At 47.6% G+C, this 22,920-nt stretch overlaps 1 protein-coding gene across 1 annotated transcript in view; it reads right to left on the reverse strand.

Moving 5' to 3' along the window:
- Positions 1 to 18,998, reverse strand: part of SUSD4 (sushi domain containing 4) — a 123,650-nt gene extending 104,652 nt beyond the window's left edge. Inside the window, exons 1-2 of the mRNA XM_080915110.1 lie at positions 18,933 to 18,998; positions 18,144 to 18,326 (exon numbers count right to left, since the gene is read on the reverse strand). Coding sequence (XP_080771236.1) covers positions 18,144 to 18,291 — 148 coding nt within the window. The 5' untranslated portion in view covers positions 18,292 to 18,326; positions 18,933 to 18,998. The remainder of the gene's footprint in view (positions 1 to 18,143; positions 18,327 to 18,932) is intronic.
- Between the last annotated feature and the right edge of the window lie 3,922 nt (positions 18,999 to 22,920).

A 22,920-nucleotide genomic window follows, 5' to 3' on the forward strand; every position in this document is an offset into this window, starting at 1 on the left:
CAGCATCACCTTTGTACATGGGGTAGTATATCCCGGCTCAGAATCACTGACATCACCCGGTGTGTGGCTGGAGATGGTGCCAGTGCTCTGAGCAACGCCAGCGAGGGCCTGTTGCACCAACCGGCCTTGAGCCTGGCAGCCGACTACTCGTGGCCTTTAGCCAAGCCTCAGGAGGACTGAAGAGCACCCTGTGGCAGACAGAGAGATGAGGAGGTGTAGAAGCAAGCTGAGAGTGACCTCCCAAAGGAGGTGGTGTGCGAAGGTTTACTGACATTACTCAGCAAAGCACAAGGCCCACATCTCCCCTAGGAGTAGGAGACACCTTCTAAAGCCAGAGGGGGGCCTGCGTATTTTGAGGGGAACGGAAAGCAGCATTTTCCAGCTCTTGTGCATGTGGAATGCACTGCCCAGGAGATTGGGGTGGAGTGGGGTGCCAGATGCCACATAGACAAGCCAGCTAGCATGCATGGAACTCACGTTCCAGGCCCTGACAGGAAGAGGAGCAATGCTCCGAAGAAGCTCCAGCTGAGACGTAATGAGAGTCCCAGTGTCAGAGATGACACCACACACGGTCCTGCTCTCGGGGCTCATCAGCATTAAGGTGATTATGGGGACCTAACGCTTTAATACTTCAAACTCTAAAGGCCTGGATTGGGAGGACAGGTCTGTGTGGTAGGAACACTCATCAGGTTCCTAATATTCATTACAGCACCCAGAAAGAAAAAAAAAAAGGAGGCAAACAACTTTCCTCATATCCAACAAAACCATCAGTTTATAGCACTGGAAACGGCAACATAATCACAGTCATAAACATGTAATGCTTCAATATGTCATCACGGCATGCCGAATTACAGAGATAGTGGAGACAAAAGCGTTGCTTTTGCCTGTTTATTGGAGTATTTCTCATACTGTCCACATTTTCAAAGAAAAAAAAAGATATGAAGATGAATATTTTCTGCTCATTATTTTCCATCAACTCGGGATTCTGGATTCTGCCCGTCATTCATCTTCAACTCCCCCTTTCCTCCACAGCGCCTGCCTGGCAGATAACAGGCTCCGAGAAGGCTGGTAGGCAGCCCCGCCTGCTCTAGACCCATCTACTCCTTTACAGTTTAGAGCTGCTGCTGGATGGCAGAGTCTGAACTGCAGCCCTCTCTGGTGGATTTTGAAGCCAAAACCATTCGCCTTCTTGCTGGACTGTCATCTCCCAGGACACCCCAGACCCTACGTTAAAGGTAGTTAGGCGCAAAACCACTAGAGAACGTGCCCTTTTCGTTATCACACCCACAGTAGGGTCTGCAAAAAGCTCCAAATCGACCCTCTTCTGGGAGGTGCAGACGGATGTTCACATCCAGTCACAAGTGGCCTTGGGGGTGGTTTAGAGCCTGAAGAGAGAGAGGCCATGAATGAGTGGGATGTGTCAGCAAACAGAGGCAGGTCCATAAGAGCTGGACCATGATGAACTCGGCCATCATCCCCTCCAACGGTCTTCATGAGGCTCTTTCCTAAGGGCCATGACCAAGGTGACTTGCAGAAGAGTTTACTGGTGGCTTATAGCTTCAAGGATCAGAGTTCATCACTGCCTCAGTCAGGGTTTCTATTCCTGCACAAGCATCATGACCAAGAAGCAAGTTAAGAAGAAACGAGTTTATTCAGCTTACACTTCCACATTGCTGTTTATCACCAAAGGAAGTCAGGACTGGAACTCAAGCAGGTCAGGAAGCAGGAGCTGATGCAGAGGCCATGGAGGGATGTCACTTACTGACTTGCTTCCCTGGTTTGCTCAGTTTGCTTTCTTATAGAACTCAGGTCTACCAACCCAAGGATGGCACCACCCACAATGGCCCTACCCCATTGAGAAAATGCCTTACACCTGGATCTCCTGAAGGAATTTCCTCAAGGGAGGCTCCTTTCTCTGTGCTAACTCCAGCTTGTGTCAAGTTGACACAAAACCAGCCAGTACAATCACCATCCTGTCAGGGACCATGGCAGTAGGAACCTTATACTGTGGCACAATCTGACCAGGCTATAACACTCAGATGCCCTGTTTTCTCTTCACCATGTAGGCACTATGGGGGTACAGACTGGAAGTAAAGAAAGAGGAAGAGAAAGAGAAGAAGAAAAAAGAGGGGGAAGAGGAAGACAAGGGGGAAGCAGGAGGAGAAAATGCAAAGGGGGTGCTTAACTAGAGATAAGAAAAGGCCCCACAGCAAATAAATTCAAAATGACTTAAATGTACAATCCGAGGTGGCCTGCTATTACTCCAGCTCTTAGCCCATCACCTCTCTTCAGGCTAAGTCCTCATAATAATTTAATATTTACCTGACCTAACCAAAAATGGGCCCCCTGCATGGCCTAGGGAACCGCTTACAATTGACTTTCAGTGTCCAGCAGCTGTAATCAAATAATGTGAGTGTCTAGCAGTCGGCTGATTAGGTTAGCACAAACACTATGGCCCTATCATTTAGCAAACTGTGAATCTGAGCCTCCACACCTTGTCCAAACCCCACAGTCAGTGTCTGCATGCAGAGTTGATCTCGGGAAATGTTTGATGAGTAATTCAGAGATGAGGTTGAATAGGCCAGTGAATGCCAGGTAGCTTCCACCCACCACCCCACATACAAACACACACAGCTTCGGGCGAATACACCTCCATTTGCATTGATTCTTCGTATAGCTACTGCTCTCAGTACAACAAAGTTCCTGTCTCCCAGAAACCATCACAGATTCCCCTCAGTTGGGATGAGAGCTCTGTACCCTCATCACTGCTTTCTGTGAGAATTCATACTTTCCTTCCGTGGGGATCTGCTCAGAAGTGAACTGCTTCCCCCTGAATCCACAGCGAGAGTTTCAGCCCTCACTTCTGACTATACTTGGAGACAGAACACTTATGAAACAATTAAGGTGAGACGAAACCATAAAAGTGAGGCCCAAACCTGGCAGGACTCAGTCCTTGTTAGAAGAGGCACCCAGTGAGATGTCTCTCCTGCCCCGCCTCCCTGCACTGCACACACACCAAGGAAGGCCCATGGTGAGAGGTAGCTGCCTTTCAGGCCAGCAAGGGAACCTTCACCAGCACCCACTGGCCAACATCTTAGACATGCCCAGCCTCCAGAAAGGCAAGACAATGAACATCTGCTGTTCAAGCTAACTAGACTTGTGCTGACTTATCATCCCACTCAGAAATGAGCCCCGCCAGGACCAGTATCATATTTCTTGTCTCAAACCTACTGCAGTCCTTACACATAGTAAGTGGTCAATTAAATGCTCATTGGATAAATGGGAGAATGGATGAAGATTAAAAAAAAAAAAAAAAAACTGAAAAGAGCCTCTCACTTTCTTGTCCTGTGGACACAGCCACGCTTGCACCTTCATCCATGTCAACAAAAATCCAGTGAGCCACAGGGCTGCCAAAGAGCAGCAAGGCCTCTCATTGTCCTTTCTACACACTCATCTACCCAACAGCTGTTGCTGCTGCTGGACCTAGATGCTGGGGGTGGGGATGCAAAGATAGAGACTTTATAAATAAGAAAGGGGCCTAAGGAGATGATACAGGTAAAAGTTCTCACTGCACAAGACAAATGACCTGTGCTCAATCCCCAGAACGCACACAAAGAATCGACTTCATGGATGTGTCTTCCACCTCCCCATGTGTGCCGTGGCACGCATGCACTCTGACATGCCATGCGCAGACATACTTTTTACACGCTTCTCTCTCCGAGTCTTTCTGTTTTATTCATACAGCAGCGAGCTTTGCAGAATCCTTTCGCTCTCTGGTCAGGCTACTGGAATTTCAGTGCTGCACTGGGGAGATGACCCAGAGCAGAGTTGAGTGCTTGGAAATCACCCCATGGAGCCTGACAGCAGAGCATGCTCTCTTCCTCATTCCTGCCTGCACTCATCGGTAGGAAGCACTGAGAATGTAAGGTTCAGGGAGGTGAAGACAGACCAGCCACAGATCCTACCTCTAAAGAGATGAGTGGTCAAGACAATGTAGGTACTAGCTTAATTACTATACAACAGGTACCCTTCTGGTGCTTTTTATATGAAGTCACTAAGCTGTTGTCATAGTCCTGTGATGTGGTACCATCCCATTTTATAGATGAAGAAGATGAGACAGAGACACTTCGGTTGCCCTACAAAGCCATTAAATAGTTGAGCTGGAATTCTACTTTGCGATGGGTGAATTTATGTCCCTGGGCTCTTGTTCTTAGTGACTGTCTCAAAATGCCTGTCTTAGTTTCAGAGGGTCAGAGTCCATGTCCATGGTGGTAGGGAACATGGCAGTGGGCAAGCATGGCACTGGAGCAGTAGCTAAGAGATCACATTCATCTGAGCCAGGAGGCAGAGAGAGCTCTAACTCAAGATGGCACCAGACTTTTAAAACCCCGCCCCTGTGATACACCCACTCTGACAAGGCCACACCTCCTAATCCTTCTCAAATAGTTCTAGCAATTGGAAAACAAGTATTCAAACATGAGTCTACAGGGGTCATTTTCATACCGCCATACTGTCTAAAAGGGTATGAAGACACTGCTTTAACCTTATCGTTGGGATCACTGTTGTGGCTATCTAACTTTAAGAAAGCTTATTTAGTTTGACCCACAAAGAGTACTCGGGGGACAGTCATTTCACTATAAATTCAAGGAATAATAGAAATGGCTTGCTATAATCCTGTACATTTCCATGGAAGTTAGCTCATGCCGTACTCTGAGAACGTGACCCAGTTCAGCAACATCAACACAGCAGGCACCAGAGAAAATGCCAAGTATTAGGAGGCCAAGGCCAGTAGGAGGCAAGAGGCCTACAAACCACAGAGCACGGCAAAGGCAGACACCAGTAACCGGCTCAGCTTTTGATTAGAGTCTCTGGTACCCACACTGCATGCAGAGACCCAGGAAAGGCCAATTTTAACAGCGGCAGCAACAACAGACTCAGAGGAACCTGTCCCCCTCCGGTGTGGCCACAGCCAAGGTGCAAAGGCAGCTGGGGCAGAGACGGGGAAATTTCTGGAGCTACTGAATACCAAGGTCTTTCTTCAGCTGGGGTATGGAGTATTGTGTGAGCGCTGGGCACTCATTTCCATGTAAATGACAGCAGCAGCAGCAGATTTCCAGCAAAACCACTCTCAACGGGATGGATAAAATGCAGCTACCTCATAAAACCACACAAGACCCTCTGCTATCCGTTCAAAGCCTAAGGATCAGGATGCATGTGAAGGAACTCTTTCTCAAATCAGACGGGGGATTCTAGGAGCCCTCTCTTGGCCAAGGTCTGAGGGGCAGAACAGAAGCAGCAGCGAGGTACCCTTAGGCCAGGCTGCCTTCCTGAGGGGCTTTGAGAGGGAAACATAGAGGATTCCTGTCATTCATGAGGAAGTAGGAATCCCACCATCAATACACAGCCTACAGATGTCTGAGAGCTGCATGCTACTCAATAAGTATCTAGAGGTGAGAGGAGGCGTTGTTCAACAAGTACAGGTATTGTGAGACTCTCTCGTGTGTCCAGCCTGTGGCCCACAGGATGCACTCAACTGAGGATGGCCATGAATGCAGGCCCACAGACTCACCATTATGAGATATTTTTTTTTACAGTTTTCCCCTGTCACCCTGTCACTTGGTTCTTGAGTCTGAACTTTGCCAATGGCATGACATCACACTACCAAGCCTTTTGCACCCACTTGTGTTAGATCCAAAGGCAAACTCCCAGCTGATCCTAGGATCTGAGCAAAGCATGCAGAGGCTGAGCCCTCACACCCACATGCTTCCCCAGCTGAAAGACTATGCTGGCTCATAGGGAGGCAGGGCAAGAAACAGTCTTTCCCCAGCGCCTTTTCGACACCTGTAATCACGTGCTTGCCTCAAATAATTTCTCTTTTCCTGGGACTTCTATCAGCATCCAAAAAGAGTTGTCTGGGCTTGGGCCAACAGCTCTTTCTAAGTTCCTTTCACCAGTACAAGGACCTTCTCCAACTCTAGACTTCACTATTCACTGGATGCACCAGCAGTGGGGGCCCAGTACAAACTGCGAACCCCATTTTGCAACAAAACAGCTATGATTCCAGCTGCCTCACCTCCGGTTTCCACAAAATGAGCTTCCATGGGGTCAATACTCACAGGGAAATGTTTTCTATATGACATAGAGCCTCTTCTGATGGCCTTTACTACTTAGGCAGGCAAAAGGAGAAAGCGGCTGTAGGTGTGTGGGCAAGTGCCTCCTCCCATATAACGAGGTGGTAAGCACGATTTCATGTTCATGGAAAGCCTTCTCATGCTATTCCTATGAACCCTCATGCCCCACAACCCTGTGACTTCCTGTCCCACAAGCCTGCCAGGTGACTAGGGTTCACAGAGGAAAAAAATTAAAAGCGTAGGAAGGCTATGCGACCTGTTTCAGGGGCAGCAGGATGGTGACAGGGTGTGGGGTGATAGAGGGCTCACTCTCTGATGGCCCACCTCTGCAGACTGGCAGACACCTGATGGGGTCCCTGGAGAACTTGAAGATGGGATGTCAAGGAAGCATTGCCATTCACATGGAACACACAGAAAAACGTCAGCACCCAGGAGGAAGAGGAGGCTGCCAGGATGGACTATCCGCACCCCGAACGCCTATCCTTCTCACACCAAAGACTAAAAACGTTCCAAATGTTCTTCAGGTGGGCTCAAACATCTCCATGTGGATTCTCCAGCCCCTGTATCAAAGTTGTAAACAAAGTCTGGTAAGAAGCAACTTAAGGGAGGATTCATTTGACTCAAAGTTTAAGGGGTAGAATCCTTCGAGGGAGGAGTGGCTGGGGCTTCTTACCCCCTCACATCTCTAGGGAACACAATGAGAAAGGAACTGGGGCTGTGCTCTTACTCCCAGGTCCCACCCCCTCCTCTGTGACTCACTTCCTCCAGCTACATTCCACTTCCCAAAGGCTCCCCAACCTCGAAAAACATCAAGGTATGAGGAGTGCTAGTTTTGTATCAACCTGACACAAGCTACAATCATCAGGAAGGAGGGAACTTCAGTTGAGAAAAAAATGCCTCCAAGAATTCCAGCTGTGGGGTGTTGTCTTAATCAGTGATTGATGGGGGAGGGCCCAGCCATTGTGAATGGCGCCATCCCTGGGCTGTCCTAGGATGCAGGCTGAGCAAGCCAGTAAGCAGCGCCCCTCCGTGGCCTCTGCTTCAGCTATGTGCCCACGTTCCTGCCCTGCTTGAGTTCCTGTCCTCACTGTTCTGGATGATGAACTGTTCAACAGACCTGTGAATGAAATGAACCCTCGCCCTGGCAAGTTGCTTTTGGTCACCGTGTTTCCCCATAGCAACAGTGACCCCCAAACCTGGAGGGGACATTTTAATATTCAAAACATAACAGATTCCCAAGCATGGCCTTTCTCCCTCCAGGCTCAGCTTTCTGCCTGGCACCCAGAATTTGGATCACTAAAACATTATCCTAATAAATAATATAAAAAGTATCCTAACAATAACGCAAAAATAACATGAAAGCTCCCAAACAGGAGGGAGCACTCAATAACCCGAATCGAGTGTATTTGGTTTTGCTTTTAAATTCTTATTAGTATCAACATTGATGAGTTATACTGCTCCTCAGCCTCCAGGCTGGCTTTTCCTCCCAACATTGCATAGTCAACCTCTCCTCCCACGCTCCCTGCTTGGGAAAGCCCAGACCCTCCCACAGCCCTCCAGCGGCAGATGACACACACATCTTCCTCTCCAGCCGGGATGTCTCTCCTGAGCATCTAGCTGAGCTCTCAGCTGTCAGTTGGACAGATGGTGACCAAATTCGTGCCTCCAGGGCAATGCATGCTCCTCCTTCTCCTCCTTCTTCTCCTCCTCACTGGCCAGACTAGGCTGAGAGGAAAGGTTCAGCAGGCTCTCTTCATGTCAGTGAGCAGCTCTGGATGTGTCCTCTTCCCATTCACCTGAGTGTGACAGGGCACACCCTCCTTGCTGCCATCCCTCACCAGTGGCCACTCCAAAGAGTCCCTCCAGGCTGTCCAGGGGCTCTTCCTCTTCTGCCAAGCTCACACACTGCCACCCTCAGTCCTGCCTCTCTGCATGTTTAGTTCTCCCTGTTTGAAGTCCTCAGCATGTCCCTCCTGAGTCAATACAGTTGTTTCCTAGTGGTTTCCTCTCCGCCCCCCCGACGCCGAGAATATAAATTTTCAGAGGCCAGGGCTTTGTTTCCAGCGGAATCTGCCACCTAGTCTTGGACAGATGCATGATAAATATTAACGAGCAAAGCTTTCTCTCTACCTCTAGCTTCCATGCTGCTAAAAAAAAAATAAAATAAAATCCATTTTAAGACAAAATGAAACAGATCATGGCATGCCTCTGAAGACCTATTATTTGTAGATTCTCATCCAAGTTTCTAAGTGTGTGGTTAGCTGGGTATGCAGCTCCAACCCACCCTCTGCATCACACTTCACCAAGACTGCTGCAACTTATTTTCCCTGCCTGAGCCTCTGTTCATTCACACTGTTCTCCATCTTCAAAAAAAAAAAAAAAGAAGAGAAAGAAAGAAAAGAAAGAGAAAAAAGAAAAAGAAAGGAAGAAAAGAAAAAAACAATAAAAAAAAAACAAAACAAAACAAAACCCATCATCTCCCAACACCTTCCCCATCTGGAAAATTATTTTATTGATCAAGACTAAGCTCCAAAGCCTTTGTGTTTTGTGAGCCTCCACCCCATCCCTCGTTCCCTCCCCCTCCCAGAATCTGAGAGAAATTTCCACTGAGAACATACTGTACCAAATCACGGTCGTTAGTTCTATAGGAGCACTGAGACCGAGAATCAGGAGCTATGCAGTGACGACTGCACCAGCCATCTTCCCTGGCCTGTGCTGCTGGACATGGATCTGTTATTCCATCTCTCTTCCAGGCAAAGAAGGCTCTCAGTCAGGCTCCCACCCAACAAGAAGATGTAGCAATAGTGCATCTTCTGCTTGTTCTCAATGATGCTGGCACCTCAGGGAGTTATAACATGCCCCCCCCCCACACACACACACAGTTGATTTTCACAGCACCTAGGGAAGAATCTCTTTTTCATAGGTAATAAAACCAAAGCAGCAAGTAGGTTACCATCCATCCTCTGCCAAGTGGTAACAACAGCAACAAGAACTGGTTTCTCTTCATAAGGCAGCCTGTCTCCCCAGTGCTTGCCCCCCAGAATCCATAATATATTCACCAAGTCAATATCAAAAGTAAGCAGGTGCCTTTCATCTGCAAGATGGCAGTACAAATAAGATGCTGGGGTTTGAGAGGGACCTGCTCTCTGCTTCTAAGTCGGACCAACCAGGGAGGAACCTGGGCAAGGCGTTTTAAAGGCCACAAAATAATTCATAACCGCATCCACCTTAACCAGATACACTAGAAGTTTCTTAAAGATTGTTTGCTTATTTAAATGCAATTTATGTTAATTGAATTGATGGGGAAGTCCCCATCAGCTTCTGATTAAGTACATGGTGTTATTCTACAATCTAATTTTGCAGGAGTTTCCTGCTACTCCCAAAACCTTTTGTGTATGCCTGCGTATGTGTGTGTGTGTGTGTGTGTGTGTGAGAGAGAGAGAGAGAGAGAGAGAGAGAGAGAGAGAGACAGAGAGAGAGATACATATGTATACATTTATGGGGAGTGCACATGCCTGTAAACATACATACAGGGACTAGAAATTGGTTAGGTATCTTCCTCTACATCTCTCTGCCACATTTTTAAAGGGTTCTTTTATTTTATATGTATGAGTGTTTTGCCTCCAGATATGTATATGAACCACACATATCAGATCCCATAGAGCAAGAGTTATAGACAGTTGTGAACTGTGAAATGGGTTCACAGGAACTGAACCCAGGTTCCCCCCCTCCACGCTTGCGCACACACACACATACACACACACACACACATACACACACACACACACACACACACACACATACATACATACACACACAACACTAGGGTACGGGTGGGAGCTGAATGCAGGCCCTCGTGTCTGGAGAGCAAATACTCCACCCACTGAGTCATCTCCCCAGCCAAATCCTCTCTTACATTGTATCTTTGGGTTGGATTAGGTTATTAAGATTCCATGTTAGTTAACAGAAACCCTCAAAAAAGATAACTGAAAATCTTTCACAAGATTTTAGACCTATCACATTTCCATAAAACCAGTAGATCCTGTTATCCTCTCATGGGGGGTGGGAAATAAAGATGAAATCCAAAATTTCTCCAGTGTAAGAGATTAAAGTTCAGGACACTTCTACATTCTTCACAGAAAGCTTGAATTCAGCAACTAGCTTGATCAGTACTAATGTTGTAGGCACACCAATGTTAAACCTACTCTAAGAATATAGTTTATATATTTTATGCCTCTCTTAAGAGAACCTTTCCTTTACTGGCTCAACCAATCCAACCGCATATCCAATGCAACCAGACCCAAGAAATGAGGTCATTTTATATTTTGTTACTGCTGGAATAAAATAAAATTAAAAGAAAGTAGGAATATAGTATGTTAGTGTGTGAATGACCATCCTTTCCCAGCTCTTCTTCCATCGTGGTGATCCAGGAGATACAAGTCAACCATTTTACAAAGGAGCAAGAGATGGCTAAGCACAGGCTTCTTTCCCAAAGAATCTTGCCTTTCCTAATCTTTCTTTGAAAAGCTCAATTTATTGGGACAATGATGAAGTGACCACTGACCAAGTTTACTACTTCTTACCACCCAAGTCCATTCCTGGAGACTTGGGATATGCTTATACATGCAGGCAGGGTCACAAAGGTGCCTGGCCTGTGGGGGCCACATGAGCCTCCCTCGTCTTCATGGCAGAGTATGTGGAGATTCATTTATTGCTGCGCTCCTGGGTTTAATGTGGATTCTAAATAAAGTCAGGAATTTGTTTTCATTTGACTTCTCTGACGCTCCCAATTTACCTTATTTAAGATTAATAAAGCAATTACAAAACTCCCAATTAAGAAGCCATTTCAAAATGCACTTTCCATTCCAATTGGTGAGCAACTCACTTAATTATTTCTATTTGTTTTTTCTTCTTGAGTGGGTTAACTTCTCTTAGCACAGTTCAGACGTGGCTTTCGTAAGGACGAAGGGAAACTGGGCTAAATCCCTTCTAAAACTCAGCCTCAAACTCATCTACACAGCATGTCTCCCTTGACAGGACAGTGAGCACAGTGACTCTCGGACAGCGTGAACCATCATAACTCCTCCTTCCTCCAAATTTAACATCTCAGGGCAGAAATGCCCTCCACGGCTCAAAAGTCCTAGTTGCCACTGTCTTTGTCTCTCTCCTCAGTGTTCAGGTCACAGGTGTGGGCATCTGTGCCTTGTCTCTGCTTCGGGCTTTCTGTGACCATCCGTAGACTCTAGCTGTCCAACCTCTCTAAAGATGTCTCTTAATAAAGATGTAAAAGACAGATCGATGGTCAAAATCTCCCGCTGGTGCATTCAGAAATTACAGGGGGTGGTATATGAAAAAAGCTGTTTGCACTGCTTTTCACGCTCTAAGCACATGTCAGCTACGGGTTCATCAACACTGGTTGGAAGTGTATGGAGACTGTAAAGAAGTCTGTCACAACCTTTAGAAGGAGATGGTGACCATGCACATCACTGGCAGGGGTCCCAGTGACCAGGCATCTCTTTGCTCAGAGCAGGTGAGAGTCAAGGAACATCCCTTTCAAACCCAGGGTTCTTGGGCTTCTTGGTCTCTTCCATTATGTACTCAGAGTCAAAGGTTCAGGCATAATAGCCTCTTCTTCATCCTGGATTGTGGATGTATGCTTATGGTCCTTTCTGGTCACAATGCCAGAGTTCCCTTATGTCACGGGAAGAAAGGCCAATTTTCAAACAACTTGATAACTTCATCTTAAAGGAACCTTTTAAAATTATTTATATAAAATAGGGCTGGGGTGGATGTAGTGGAGATTGGAGTCCTTGTGTTCTGGCATACTAAAAGAAAGCCATAGTGAAAATGACAAGCAGCCTAAAGTTACCATCCCTCCGGTTCTTCTTCTATTACATAAGGATAAATAAGGGTATGCGCCATGTATGTCTGCCATGAGAAATTAAATGAGGTAACGCATTTAAAGTATGGTGACAGGTGTTGGCACACAAAGTGCATGCTAGGCATTTACAATCAGTATTAATGATAATTTGGAAATGTTTATCAATCACTCAAAAATTTGGTCAATTTAACATTGCATCCCATCTTTTCTCAAGTGTCTACAGTTAATAACAGCTGACCAGTTCCTGTGAAAATGGACCAACAACTAACCAAGGTTTACAGCAGATACACAAGACTATATACATCTATATATCTGCCATAGGTGTTGCTGTGTGTCTTGGTGAGAGGTGACTGTGTTTGCACATAAGCTAAAAAGCCTTTTGTCCCTTTCTTTCCTCCAGTTCAGAAACTATGATCCTGGTGACCTCTTTAGACATACCGTTACCCTGTATGGTTATTTCAGTTACCAAACACTGAATGAGCTTCCAGAATCAGGCAAGGATAAAGAGAAGAAAGCTGAAAAAGACACTTTCCTCATCAGTATCAATAAATAACATTACATTTTAAATTGAACTAAAAACCTATATTAAGACATTTTGTGCAAGTCATTTGCATTTGAACTCTTGAGAAGGTTTATTTGTATATGTCCCTGGGAGCAAAACCAAAATCCCCTCACATGTACATATCCAGGGCATGTGATGGAGCCAAACCATGGACCGGAGTGATGGGGAAGGCAGGTCCCTCTAATTGTGAATATATATTCCAACACTCCCACTGGATGCTTAAAATCATACTTTATTTTATCCTATGCGTGTGTGTGTGTGTGTGTGTGTGTGTGTGTGTGTGTGTGTGTATGTGTGTGTGATAAAGTTAAATTTATATGTTAGGTATAGTGAGGAGTTAACAATACCAAACAATAAAACGGAACCTTTATAACAATGCTTTATGATACCCATCTTCTGGATATTACCTTACAATGCCCTACTGTATGGAATACCAGACAAAAGGACAATTTGTATTCCATGCAGGAGGAACTGGGCAAGTTGGTGAAAGTCCTTCTTCAGCTATTCAAGATGGCACTCACATATTACTGCTTGCTCTAGACTTTTCCGCTAAATATTTTCAGGCCCCAAAGGGCTGACTGCTGTAACAGAGATCCACATAACAAACTCCTGTAATAGTATATGTGATATGGAAAAAAAAAAAAAAAAAGCAGGGTCAAACAGAAGTTATATGACCATGCGGAACTCCATCCGACCATGTAAGGGCAGAGGCTGAGCTTGAACTCTGTTCTCTCTGTAAAGAACTCAGAGCCTGTGTTCTTCTCTGAAGGTCCTTTGGAAACACTGAAGAATATATCTCAGACTCGGTGAACAGAACAGCACAGCTGCTTTTCCTCATTTCTAATCAGTACTCTAATCAATAGTTAAGACCCTTGCCTATGCTCACCATTAGTCTTGGGGGCTTGGGGGTGGGGGAGAAACCCTGTGTCTCCCTGACTTGACTCTTCTGGGTTGTGACATGCAAGATTCACTAGTAACAGGGAACCTTCTGCACCCCCAAAACTTTGAGATTCCCCCTCATCAATAAACTGAGTTTTTGGCTGCTTAAGCCATGTTGGGCTTTGTTGAGGAAGTCGGTGCTGATGGTTGGGCAGTTGGAACTCCGTTGACCCGGTTCAGCCTGAATTGTGTGGATTTTAGAGATAGCTTTGCAGGAAAAGCTTCTACTGATCACATATAAAGTTTTTGTTTTGTTTTGTTTTTTCTCTATAAAACTCCCAGGCACTTGCTCACATCTACAAGCTGATTGCTTACAAAGCATTTGTTCGGATTGGCTGGCACAGACAGCACCAGGAGCCAAAGGAGAGTTCGTGGGGCTACATTCAGGAAGAACTGTGACTCAGTTGTACTGAAGCAGGAAGTGAGAGGCACAGCCTGCTTGCCATTACTTCTGCTCTAGACTCTTACTTAGCTGGGCGCTACCACCTGACAGTCGGGTAACATTCAGGAGAACATTCAGGACGTCTGTCTGTGTATTAGGTCACTGTAGTTGTATACTCTACACTCATGAGACTGTTTTCTGCTCTCCAGTGACCATCTCCACATCTCCATACACGCTACCTCCGCCACCCGCTCCCACCCTAAGTGTCACCCTGTTCCTAAAACCCTTCCTGGTTTCTCCTCCAACCTCTCCAGACCACTCCAGCTGGATGTGGCCTCACCTTTCCTGACTCCCCCACCCAAAGTGATTGCTTTCTGGTGAGGCAGGACCTGGGGCATCTTCTTCCTGCTTTCAGCCAACATTAGCTGAGCATTTGGCTGCACTGGTGCCTAAGACATAAAAACGTATCGGGCAAGATCCTTGCCCTCAGCGGGCTTACCATGGTATGATAAAAGGCAATTTCTCTGAGCAATGGGAGCTTGGGGGAGGGGAGAAGCCTGAGATGATGACAGTTAGGCTATACCTTAAAATTGTTCATTGGGAGAATGAGGTTCTGTTAGTCCAAAAGAACAAGCTACAGGCCTTGCTTTGAGGTGGGGTACAAGTAATCAGAGTTTGTTGAATCAAAACAGCAAAGATACCCAAAACTGAGCACTGTACTACCTACTACCTACTGATTATGACTTTTCTGCAGTTACCAAGCGGCTGTGGCATTCCCATCCCTGATACCAACACCTTAAGGTTTTATAAAATCCTCCTTACTTTATTAATAAGGAAGCTGAGAACCACCCCCCACGCCCCCCCCACACACACCAAACCTCAAAGCCAACAAGTGTCAGTGCCCACCCTGAGTTTCTAACAATAGAAGGAGCTCATCTCTGGGAAGTAACTTCCAGGGCAAAGTCTAAGTCCTCTTCCTGTACGTCTGGGTGGACTGCTCTAACCGTCCCTCAAAATCCAGGAGGCTTCTAGGATAGCAGACCGAGACAAAAGAAGAAAGCAACCCGAAGACACAATCCACAACAATTCTGGGCACAGCAGGGCCCAGTAACCCCTCAGCCCCCATAAGCCTGGTAGGAGTCTGCTCAGGACAATCCTTTTCAGAGGCTCCAAATGAGGACCCTTCTACTAAGCTGACAAAAAACAGCCCAGGGAGAGCCACCAGAGTCACCACAAGCTAAGCCAGGCTTATAAAAGCTCTCCTAGGGCTCAAAGATTTGAATTGTATCTCTGGCTTCCCAGGACAAAGCATTTGGGTTTTGATGGAGTTCTTTTCTCTCTCCTCTTTTGTCTGGTCATTTTCTCAATTTCTCCCTTTTCTGGTTCAGGCTTTTTCTGTAATACTTATATTGGGCACATGCTTCCTCCCCCCAACCCTCTCCTAGCTCTGACTATTATACCTCACTATTGTGGTGCTCCTTTTCCTCTGAAAGCAATCAAAAATGAAAATCCACATTTCAGAACAGGGTCTATTAAGTATGCACCTTTTGTGGGTTAAAAAAGGAAAGTGCTCTCTGAGGGCTGGTTTCAGCTATGTTTCACCTACAGATTAGACACCGGGGTGAGACTTCTGCTCCTTAGCAGGGTATTAGCATCTGGTAATTGAGAAGGAGGTCAGGAAGTCTGGAGGTAGAAGCAACTTATATTCTAAGGAACACGTTAGTCTAAAGCATTGCTAATCAAACCGTGGCCTTTGTGCCAGTAGCAAAGGCTTTACCCAGGGCCTTATTGAATATATAGACCTTTGGTGCTGAAGAGATGCCTCCGAAGTTAACAGCACCTGTCAATCTTCTAGAGGACCCGAGTTTGGATCCCAGCACCCATATTGTGCAGCTCATGACTGCCTGTAGCTCAGGCTTCAAGGAATCCTGTGTTGTCTTTTGGTCTCCTAGGGAACTGGTACAAACATGGTACATGCTCACACATGCACATAAATAAAACTAATGAAGGGACCACCCAAAGCTAACAGAATCAGGATCTATGCTTTAACAAGACCCCAGGGTTTGTTTTTGTTTTTTGTTTTTTTTGTTTTGTTTCGTTTTGTTTTTCTGTACACATGGAAATTTTAAGAGCAAAGGTCTGGGGTAATGGTAAATTTGCCTTTACTGTCATCTCAGATACTCCACAGATTTTTAAGAAAGTAAACCTGTTTAGTCAATGCCTTAGCACGTTGCCCACCGTTCTTTCCTGCCCAAACTGGATTCAGGCAGGAATCCTGGAATAATAAGTATTCCTCTGTGTATCAGCATCATCGAAAAAAGAACTGAAGGTGACATCAGGCTGGTGGTGGCCAGCCATTCTGCAGCAGATGATCCCTGAAAGGTAAGAGCTCTGGCACTGAAGGGTGACAGGGAACTCTTATTCCCTCTGTTTCCAAGGCTCTGGGAAGGGATAGAGAGAGACACCACTGCACAAACTGTGTGAACTGCAAAGGTGATTGGTGAGTCCAGGGGGTCTTGGGAAACTAAGCTGAGAAAGCCTGGAAAACAGTTATGGACGAAACCGAGAGTAGCCCTTAAATCCGGCGCGTGCTCAGACCTCACACATCCAATAACAATGTCGGAGACTCGTGTTGATGGACGGTTGATGGACTCCAATTAACAACCAAGAGCGCAGCCCTTAGATCCAGCGTATGCTCAGACCTCGCACGACCTATAACAATGGCGGAGACTTGGGTTGGTGGGCTCTAATTAGCTCATCTGTCATCTACATGGGAGACCTGTGCCAGAAGATGGGAAAGCATGTGGATGTGGTCAGAAGGGCTGGGAGCTAGAACTGAAAGGCAAGCTAAGAGGAAAAGACCCAGACTTCAGGGGTAGTCTGCAATACTGACTCCCAACTGCTCATGAGGAAGAGTTAATATCCAGAGAGGGACGAGTCCTGGTCGGCCACCCTTGACCTTGTCCTCTGTGAAGAAGATACCTGCCTCTGAGATGCTTCTAGTAAAAACTCAAATAACAGCACAAAGTTACTCCTTGGGGAAATAAAGTAAACACAACTACCCACCCTCTCTATCCAAGGCAAAAGTAAGAGTTTCCTCCATGATGCTGACTCCTTGCACACCACTATGAACACTTTCATGTCCTAGACATTGTACGGCTGCCGTGTGGAATGCCCGAATCCCTTACTGCTCTATGCTAAGGCCTATGTTGTCATGGTCACTCTCCTCACTCAGTTTTGCTACATTCATTTATTCGCTCTGTCTTCACCTTCAAAGTCTCCAAAACAGCAATATTTTCTAACATGGAAGTGGTTTGTTTACACCAAATAATATTTGTTTGTTTTTTTAATCGAATGACAGTCTACTTAGGCATCCACAGTGATGTCCGCTTCGAGAACACAAACCCGTCCTTCACATGCCCACATCAGCAGTGTCTGGAGGACCTGGAACAGGCAGGAATGATGGACAGGGCGCAAGGGAGAAAGGGGATACTTAAGCGGAGGGGGGAGGGTAAATTCAGACAGGAACTCCATCTGTCTTCCTCGACCACAACCAAAAGATAGCCCTCTCTCTTGGAATCAAGTATGTTATAGATTAGTCGCCTACAGGGACAGGGGCTATCAATTTGATTTCGGAACTTCCACTTCATAGAAGAGTACTTGACTTAATCCCCCCTGTAAATCAGACCTCGCTAAGCAATCTTCCAGAAACACACCTGAAGGAAAGAAAGCTCTATAGCCCTTCCCCACCCCCAACAGCCAGCCAACAACATGCCTCAGCACACCACCTCCAAGAAAGAGAAAGTTAACTTTCAAATAAACCTGTCCTTCAACTAGTCTGACCATGTTTTCAGACCCTTCACGTTCTTAATGGCAGTTTACTCTAATGTCGTTCAAATCCAGAAGCCCAAACATGACCTGTCTGCAGAGGGCAAAGATCAAGGGTCGAGGGACCACAAACACACCCCCCCACCAGTCCTCTAATCCTCTTTTCCCACTGGGCCCAAATGGGAAAATGCACCAGGCTTTTTGTCCTTCCTTCAAAAAAGCCCAACTGGGCTTCTAGTGGGTATGCGAACCTATACGGGTTCCACACAATTTTCTGTGAACTCCGCGTTTTTTTCTGGGACACAGGGACTCTATTTCTCAGGCACCTCTAAAGTCTGCATGCATGCAGGAGGCGCAGTGCTGTCCTGTGCTATCCCTGCGGGCTATCCAAAGCTCCCCCATCACAGTGGGGTCACTCACCACCCGTGAGCTGTGCAGGGCCAAAGCACAGCGCCAGTTGAAACCACAGGATCACGGCCAAGAGTCTCTGGGGGGACTGAGGCTGCTGTTGCTGCAGCTGCTGCTCTAGAAATCCATCTCCATTGCTCGGGTTCATTCCATGATACATCTTTCATCCACAGAGGGCATCCAGCTTGCAAGAGTCTGCAACCAGGAGCGGAACACGACAATACACTGGGGTTAGCCGGGCTCTGGGGCCAAGCTTTCCCTCCTCCGCCCTGGGGACCCGGCACCTGAGCTTTGTAGGCTCCATCCCATGCCGGTTCGCCTCTGCGCAGCCCCCGCCCCCTTTCCTACTGCGAGATTCTCCCTGACACCCCCCCATGCAGGGTCCAGAGAGTAGCAGCCACCATGGGATACTGCGCGTGCGGGAGGGATGGAGGAGGGGAGAGAGGACAGGGGTTAGTGCACACTGGCTCTGTGCTGGTCCCCGGGATTCAGCGGCTCTGATCATGGCAGGAAAGTCTAAAACCTTCTAGCATCAAGCGGCTGAGAAAACACTTTTCCCCGGGCCTGTACATTTCACTCTGAGGAATCTCACAATGTGCCCCCTGCTGCCTCTGGATACTTCTCTGATTTTCCAAGGATTGGGAGGGTCCTAATTGCCCCAGTTCCTTATGAAATCTGAGCTGTTATTTTTATTTCAAAAATTTCTTCCTTAGGGGAGCTGAGCCAGGAGCCAACTCGCCCAGCCCGGCCTGCGCACGCCTCCCCGGGGCAGGCAAGCCCCTTCCGGGCTCCGGCTCTTACCTGTGGGTCTCATGCATGCAGCTTCCTTCCCTCCTCCGCCTCCTCCCCCCGCCAGTCTAACCCGCATCTGTGCGCGACCTCTGCTGCCGCCGCTGCGCGAGCGAGCGAGCGAGCAAGACAGAGGAGCGAGCGAGCGAGACGGAAGCCTCGGCGGCTGCCGGGCTACACTGCCCCCGCCCGTCCCGCCGCGCGCTCCCTCCCCGAGCTCCCCCGAGCGGCCGGGGGCGGGGATGAAGAGGGCCACCGCTGCCGGGCTGCGCGCCCCCGGCGAGGCGCCCGCGCGCCCGCTACCTGAGCTCGGGAGCGCGCGGCAGCGCGGAGAAAGAGAGGAAGGGACGAGGCCCGGGCGCGCGCAGGAAGGGCAGGGGCGCGCGGACTTGCACGCGCCTCGGCGGGTCCCAGCCAGCGCCGGCAGCAGGGGTAAGGGGGGGGGGTGGCGTGGGCGGAGGAGGACGTCGCGGCCAATGGGAAGCCGGCGCGCCTGCACCTGTCGGGCACGAGTCGCCAGGCGGCGGCACACACGCACACGCATTCAACACACGCGCGTACGCATATGCACGCACACATACCCAGGCACGCGCACGCGCACACACAGCAGGTCTGCACCGGGAGCCTTCGCCAGTGGCCTCTGGAGCCCTTAGCCCAGTGCGTGCCACCAGAGGCTGCGACCTCGAAGGTGGAGGTGGACCCACCCAGGACCATCCCTGAAGACGGGGTTAACTTGAATGGGGCTGAGTAAGCACGACCCTTGCAGCTAAAACATCAAGTTCTTGGTGACCCCAGCATCTCCACAGGGTCTGCGCTTCCCCTGGAGCCCAATGGACAGCCAGAGGAGGCTGGGTTTCTGTGTCCCCCGTCCCTTGTACCGTCGGCATTTCCCCTCTTGGCTGCCTTGGAGATGCAAGCATCTCTCGGAGCGTTCTCTTGAGAGGCTTTCCCCCAGGGAGGCAAGTGACCGGGCGGTGAGATGATGGGTGCCAATGCGGAAAGCTAGATATCACCGGAAGGGGAGGCTTGTTTCCTGTAGGGAAATAACCCGAAAGGATCAGGGGTGCCCAGGAAAGAAAGTTCCCCTGGTCAACGGCCCCTTCCTAATGTCTTAGTTCAGCTCTACTCTCCCAACCTTTACTGTTCCCCAGCAAGCTAGGCCTCCCTTTGCGGTCTGGGCTGGGCTCCGAGGGTCCACGTTCCAGCCAAGGTGATTAAGGGGTGTGCCTTAATGAGGTAGTGCCGCCAGCAGGCAGGGTTTTTGAACCACTGGCACTCCATTATTCTGTAGCAATTTGTGGATATGAAAAACCATGTTTCTGACACAGCCACCAAATCATCTCGTCCTTCTATCGACTTTCCCAAAATCTCACATACTTGAGGTAGTTGGGAAATTACAGCTTTTACCGTGTTGGCTCTTTCTGCGAGTCATTTTAACAAATTCTTGCAGGAGAAATTAGCTTTTAGTAGATAAATCTAGTTCGGTGTGGTTGGGTGGGTCCCCCCCCCCCGATTTGTAAAATTGAGATGTCAGCTTTGCGCAGAGTAAGTTTAACATCTTTGGCTATCACAAATGCATTCCTGCTAAAGCCTGTACTTTGAGGCCCCAAAGCATTACTTGGGTGTTCTGTGTTTCCAAGGTCCTAAGATTGTTTGGCTGCAAATTGAATCTTTATTATAGTTTATTCTCAGTGAAATATCTACCATTTTAAAATAGCTGTCAGATCCACGGGGCATAAAACTGTTTGTTGACCATGTGAGGAACATATTTAAAATCTGCCCCTTTGCTGCAACAAGTCGGCTTATAGAGAATGCCAGTGCCAACAGGAGCATTCAAATCCATCTGGCCCAAACGTGGGACCTATGCTTAAGTCTTGTTTCTGACATAGTGGTACCCAGTTGGGGCTACATCTCTGGAGTAGACCACTTACCTAGCTCCTGTGTGAGGCTCAGGGCTCCGCCCCTAGTATTATGAAAATTAAATTATTTATGAACAAGGTCATGTAGCCTCATCCAGTACCCAAGGAAGCCTGTTGTGGTTGCCAGTGGCACCCAGAAAAGCCGTCCTTGTGTGGGACTGCTCTACTTTGTTTGTTTCTATTATTGTGATAAAACACTGACCAGAAAACAACTTGGGGAGGGAAAGATTTTTACTTAGCTTACAAGTTGCAGTCCACCATTAAAGGAAGCCAAGGCAGGAACTGAAAACAGGAACTGAAGCAGGGTCCATGGAGGAACGATGCTTGCCTATCAGCTTTACTTCCCACGGGATGCTCGGCAGACTCTCTTATCACAGCTCAGGTCCATCTGCCCGGAACCACACAAGCGCATGCGCACACTCATACAGAGGGCTAGGCCCTCCTGCATCTAACCAGCATTTAAGAAAAAGTTCCCACAGATGCAGCAACATGGAGACAGTTTTTTAGTTGTGCTTCCCTCGTCTTAGGTCTATCTACTTTATGTTGACAAAGCTATAACACAACCGAGATCCTGAAATGTTGCCCGTGGTCTGCCTCTCCTTTCTAGACCCACACAGATAAGTCAAATTGTCCTTCTTTAAGACACACTTTCAAGGGCTGGAGAGATGACTCGGTGGTTAAGACCCTTTGCTGTGCCTCAGACGATGTGGGTTCAATTCCCAGCCCTCACGTTGGTGGCTCACAGCCATCTGTAACTCCAGTCCCAGAGGATCTGCTATCCTTTCCCTCCTCTGATCTCCACAGGCACCAGGCACAAACATGCAGGCAAAAGTCTTACAAAAATATCTTGTTTTAAAAAAAAAATTGGAAGGAAGATGGCATTTCACCCAGTTGGCGGTTGCATCAGATTCCTTTGCCGTTGTCTTCTGCGGATTATATGCAGCCATTTCCCTTCATGTGACAGCGTCCAGGCTCCTCGCTAGACTGTGGTCAAACTAGACCTAGCTGATCTCCCCATTTCCCACCCAGATCCAGCAATTAATGTTTGTTTGAGAAAGGGGGCATATGGTCACACTGGGCTCCCTTCTCAGTGCAGGATAGGACAGGGCATTCCCATCATTCCGACTCATACAGTGAAGCCTTTTGGGGGATGGGCTACAGTGCAATATTGTGTTGGTTTCCTATACTGTGGTTATTTTTTTCCCATAGCTTCCATAAAATACCCTGCACTTGGTGGCTTATACAAAAGGAATTCAATCTGTCCTGGTTCCGGGGTGCTGAGTATTCAAAGTGGAAGTGTTGGCATGGGGCAGCTGACAGTCTTCTCCCCTGTGCTCATGTGGGCATTCCTCTGTGGTGCCTGGCACAATCCTAATAGCCTCATTTTGACTAATTGCCTCTTTAAAGGCCTTGTCTCCAAAAATAGTCATATTCCGAGACACTTGAATCTCAAAAACAAGTCATCTTGGATATAATTGGATATACACTTTTTCCAGAAAGGAAGTTAGGAGAGATGGAGTGCAAGAACTAGCAGTACTAACTTCTGTCTTCCTCACCTATACAGGAGTTCACTACCACGTACAGAAAAAGGTAAAGGTTTCTGGACTCATTGTAAAGAGTTCTTGAAGTATTAGGTGGACACAGAAGTTGTCATGAAATGGTGGGGAAGCTCCTCCCCTGGTTTCTGCTGCTATATCCAAATGCCACAGCCAGGTAGTTTATAAATAATGGAAAATTTCTTGGCTCATGCTCTGGAGACTAGGTAGTAACAAGATTAGGAACTGCCTCCGGTAAGGGTCTTCTTGCTAAATTATAGCACAGCAGAAGATATCATGTAGCCAGAAAGAAATACACAAAGGGGTGAGGGCGGAGACTGACAATGCCAGAAAAGGACTGACCTTCAACCTGTGATCAGAACCCACCCCATCCCAGCACAGCTTCAGTTGATGCTCATGGAGACGGACCCCAATCAACTCCCACCTGACTGCTTTACACGCTGTGCCCTTGGGGGTTAAATTTCTAAGATATGGGCTTTGAGGGAAACGCTGTTTGAAAAGTAAAGACAGAAGCCAGATAATGCT

Source organism: Micromys minutus (genome assembly GCF_963924665.1).
Source record: "Micromys minutus genome assembly, chromosome: 1".
NCBI classification, from domain to species: domain Eukaryota; kingdom Metazoa; phylum Chordata; class Mammalia; order Rodentia; family Muridae; genus Micromys; species Micromys minutus.